Genomic DNA, 5,277 nt, shown 5'->3' with positions numbered 1-5,277 from the left:
AAACAATTATTATATTTTTGGCACTCTTTTTGAATAATTGTAAATAACACGCATATAACTTGGGTACTTTCTTTAATAGTCAATGATACAACCTACTTTTGTTTATCGATTCTATATATAAAAATATAAGTTCACATAATTTAAAACGTTATGATGTAGAATTAGTCTAAATAAGTCCGTAAACACATTAAAAATTTAACAGAAATACACATTTAAAAGAAATATTTAAGCACTGTATTATTATTTACTTAATATGTATTTAATACAGGCGGTAAAAATAATGGGCGATTTAAAAGTTAAATAACTTATCTCTTTAATTAAAAAATTAAAAAAAGACACCCCTAATTACCACAAAAAACTTTTTGAGCGGACACGTGTTTCGCCCACCTCACACGTGGGCATTATCACCGCGAAACTGTTGACTTTTATCTCTTTAATTGTAATTGGTAATTAGCCGATTGTACCTAAACCAGATGGGTCCCAAAAATAGACATTAAGATTATTGAAGACCGATGTAAAATCATTTAAGCATACGAAAACGATTCTCCAATGACTTGATGAGAAAGTTGGACAGTTGGGTCGAAGAAGTGAGTCCACCGACATTATAGCCTAGAAGCTCAAAGTCAAACCAAAAGTTCGGGGCGGTTGTACCAACTTTGAACTTAGCTTCCTATTTTTTCATCGATTTGCTATGATTTGATGTGAGATATGGTTCGAAACCAAAAAGTCATTTGACTTCAAAATCGCCCATTGATTTTACCTATAACGAGATTAAAAACCCAAATAAATTTTATTCTTTTCCGTTTTTTGCGTTGGTTTAATTTACATAGTGAATATACTCGTAAATTCTATTACAATTAGCACAGAATTATTATATTAGATATAAATTTTTAATGTTTAAATCAGTAACTAAAACAAGAAACGGTTTAACAAGGATACATAAAAGATATGGTGGTACCCCGAAATTCTGACGCAATTCATCAAATGATACGACTATTATATGTATAAATAATCAGTAATTTAGAACAAATTTGCAATTACAGTGATTACTGCTGGATATTATTATTTCTAATTAGATTAAATTTCGGAGTAGTGGACAATCACAAATGCCTAACAGTACTAAGTACTATAAATTTACTGGAACCATATCATCACTTCCATCCTTTATAAGTAATTTGAAGATAAAGTTAGTTAAATTTGAGTACAAACAAGTGTAAGAAACTGAACTTTACTAATTTCTGTATTATTATATTTTGCTGTAACTTATTAACTGTTTTAAAAATTCAGTTCGTATTAAAATTAGGTAGATGTTAATTAAAGGCCAACTTTGTCATCAAGTGAAACTGTTCCTAAAAGTTTATAAAAAATTCCGATATTCTAACGAGAAATAATTGGGTAAGCACCCTGCATCACAACTGATAACTTCCTCTTTATAATGGCGTCATCGCAATCGATCCAGTCGGTAATATAATAATAATTAGTATGTTGTCTAATTATACACCATCCCGGAATTAAATCCAATTATTTTAATTAAACAGGTCTAAACATACTTTTCAACATTAATTCTAATATGTAATATTATTGCACCTTCATATCATTATATTGTGTTTCATTGATGAAGACTTAATTTATTCTTTTTTTGTCGTCTTCTCCCAATTTGTCTTCGATTTCGGCTTTAATTGAAATGGGTATTAAATTTGACTTTTCACCATTCGTTCCATCGGGTGAAACGATCATTAACAAATTGTTTCCATTGCGATCACTCCTGGAATATATGGCCGAAGATGGTACTGGACGTCGATACCTGGCTCTTAATCTGAAATTGTGATTGGCAGGAAGAATTGAATGGTGAGGTGATATTATACTTTCACAGCGAAATTCGCATTTTTCGTGCTTTTGTTGCCATTCCAATACACTGGTTAACAATTGTATGTATCTACAAAACAAGAGAATGTCAAGATTATTGAAAATTTTTTAGAGCTAATTTCGGATACTGGTAAAATGTATCCGGGTATCGGATTCGGTTAATACCAGCCAGGATATCGCATAGAGGACACAATTTTAATTTTACTATTTAATTTTCTACATTTACTTAAGTATAAAATATTTTTTTAAGAAAACCTTGCAGGCTTTATCTCATTTTTTTAAATTTAGCAGTTTTTCTAAACTAATAGTGGTGTTTGCACTATATCACCAGCTGCATATATTGAGTATGATTCATATTTTTCTGTTTGAAGTGATTGAGATACAGTTTTTCTATATTTATGGTATTGTTTCTTCAGTTCAGCAACTAATAATTATTTGCCTTGTCACCGTTTTAATTGGAAAAAAGACACTGATGCCAAAGTAGTTTGTTTACCGTGAAAGAACAGAGCTAAGATGGGGTTGCAAATAATTTTATTGATGTAAAATCAACATCAATCAGTTTATATCAAAACATCTACAACCCGATTTTTTTTCCGATCTTTTACACATTGTAATAAGAGAAAGAAATGGAATCCATAGTTTCTTTAGCTTTGGGTTCATCTAATAAGTGAAGTTTTTCGAATCGTTTTCTAAGAATTTTGGATTATATGCATTTACCTTACCATAATCAATTCGATATTGTTTTGCGGGCTGTTTTGTGGTAATTCATAGAATTTCGTAGTTCCTTTTGCTAAAGGTAGGATAAGTGATGATTTGACAAGTGTTGTTATTAATTTGGAACTTCAAAATTCCGAAGACTATGACACTGAACCCGAAAAACGATATCGATCTAAAAATTTAAATTATCCATTTTCAAAATGAGTTTAGAATTTTTGAGTTCTCTTCAATTAAAGAATTAGAAGGCATTCATGGAATGTTTCTTTGTCTCCTTTTTAAGCTTCTAATACCTTCTATGGTCAATGTGAGCAACTTTCATTCATCATTTCAAATAATTTGATAGCTGAAACTAGCAAAACTATTAACGGCAAAGTGCGTTTTGCATTTAACAAATAGAAAATACGTTTGGAAAAATACGTTAAATAAAATACAAAATGCTTTTCTCAAAAAGTGCAAGATAAAAATAGGTATTTTTTATTTTGTATTTACAATTTAAATGCAAGTGTTTCAAATAAATCACATCTCTGGAAGGGTTTACAAGTTAAGATAACGTCTTTACAAAGCTGAGATTTTCTGGATATAATTTATATTTGCAATTTACACTTTCCACTTTGCATTAGAAATCATACCAATGACACCATCTTCTAGAATCACTTAAGATCAATCCAACTTTGCCTTTGTATTCGTAAGTGGTCATTCGTTAAGACACAGGAAACGTCGCAAGGTGCTATCGAGTAGATAGTACGTTATCTTCTACTATCTCACTCGCACTACACATGAAAGATTAATTGCGGAAATATCCGAAAAATAATGATTCGGATAACGTACAAATTCTCAAACGGGTAGGTTACAGCCTTTGAATATACAAATATCGTAATACTTTACTGAGTACCAGGCCAATACGGATAACGTACAAATATTTCTCAAAAGACTCCGATACTGCCTGTTAATATAGGGTTGTTCGGAAAGTCATTTCGTTTTTTCCCGACAGAGGATTTAATTGTATTCTTTTGCACCTAANGAAATTGTGATTGGCAGGAAGAATTGAATGGTGAGGTGATATTATACTTTCACAGCGAAATTCGCATTTTTCGTGCTTTTGTTGCCATTCCAATACACTGGTTAACAATTGTATGTATCTACAAAACAAGAGAATGTCAAGATTATTGAAAATTTTTTAGAGCTAATTTCGGATACTGGTAAAATGTATCCGGGTATCGGATTCGGTTAATACCAGCCAGGATATCGCATAGAGGACACAATTTTAATTTTACTATTTAATTTTCTACATTTACTTAAGTATAAAATATTTTTTTAAGAAAACCTTGCAGGCTTTATCTCATTTTTTTAAATTTAGCAGTTTTTCTAAACTAATAGTGGTGTTTGCACTATATCACCAGCTGCATATATTGAGTATGATTCATATTTTTCTGTTTGAAGTGATTGAGATACAGTTTTTCTATATTTATGGTATTGTTTCTTCAGTTCAGCAACTAATAATTATTTGCCTTGTCACCGTTTTAATTGGAAAAAAGACACTGATGCCAAAGTAGTTTGTTTACCGTGAAAGAACAGAGCTAAGATGGGGTTGCAAATAATTTTATTGATGTAAAATCAACATCAATCAGTTTATATCAAAACATCTACAACCCGATTTTTTTTCCGATCTTTTACACATTGTAATAAGAGAAAGAAATGGAATCCATAGTTTCTTTAGCTTTGGGTTCATCTAATAAGTGAAGTTTTTCGAATCGTTTTCTAAGAATTTTGGATTATATGCATTTACCTTACCATAATATCTTGAAGTTTTCAGTTTTACACAGCTAGGGTATATCAATTGGATATTGTTTTGCGGGCTGTTTTGTCGTAGTTCATAGAATTTCGTAGTTCCTTGCTAAAGGTACGATAAGTGGTGATTTGGCAGGTGCTGAGATCAGTTTTGGACTTCAAAACTCCATGGACTATAACATTGAACCCGGAAAACAATATCGATCCAACATTTTAAATTTTATGCATTTCTAAGGAATTTAGATTTCTTTGGACTCTCCTCAGTTAAAGAATTAGAAGACATTCATGAAATGTCTCTTTGTCCCCTTTTTAAGCTTCCACCTTTAATGGTCAATGTGAGCAACATTCATTCATCTATTTATATGATGTTTGATCAGTGATACTAGCAAAACTGTTAACGTCAAAAATGTATTTCGTATTTTACAAATAGAAAATACGTTTTGGAAAAGTATTTTAAATAATATACAAAATGCTTTTCTCAAAAAATAGAAATAGGTATTGTTTATTTTGTAATTACATTTTAAATGCAAGTATTTGCTAAAAGCAAACATACGATAGCGGGGTATTCCTAGACTTTGTAAATGATTTCCGTAGTATAAACCATGAAGAACTTTAAAAAAAAAGTGTAAATGTGAGATGTAAGTAAAAACTACTACACCTAGTTGTAGATTATCAAATACAAAGCAATATGTGAAAATAGGTAATGTTCAGAGTACAAGCTGTACTATAAATATATGAGTCCCGCAAAGAACCATACTTGGATTCTTGCTCTTCCTCATACAAGGCGTACCTAATGAAAATAAAGGCGGAGTATGTTTGTATGTACGAAAGTTCACCGTTTTCTAGAAAAACGTAGGTAAAGGTAACTGCAACTTCAATTCCGGCCCTGGTAAAGAAATACGACCC

General features: G+C 31.0%; 1 protein-coding gene across 1 annotated transcript in view; it reads right to left on the bottom strand.

Annotated features, from left to right (window-relative positions):
* Positions 1 to 108: 108 nt before the first annotated feature.
* LOC108739158 (helix-loop-helix protein 1-like) overlaps positions 109 to 5,277 on the bottom strand; it is an 11,092-nt gene continuing 5,923 nt past the window's right edge. The window contains exons 4-5 of the mRNA XM_025978076.1: positions 3,635 to 3,722; positions 109 to 1,848 (exon numbers count right to left, since the gene is read on the bottom strand). Coding sequence (XP_025833861.1) covers positions 1,624 to 1,848; positions 3,635 to 3,722 — 313 coding nt within the window. The 3' untranslated portion in view covers positions 109 to 1,623. The remainder of the gene's footprint in view (positions 1,849 to 3,634; positions 3,723 to 5,277) is intronic.

This window comes from Agrilus planipennis, unplaced genomic scaffold (genome assembly GCF_000699045.2).
Source record: "Agrilus planipennis isolate EAB-ADULT unplaced genomic scaffold, Apla_2.0 scaffold220, whole genome shotgun sequence".
Classification (NCBI taxonomy): domain Eukaryota; kingdom Metazoa; phylum Arthropoda; class Insecta; order Coleoptera; family Buprestidae; genus Agrilus; species Agrilus planipennis.
Note: the sequence above shows the minus strand (reverse complement) of the source record. Positions and strands in the feature narration are given on the sequence as shown.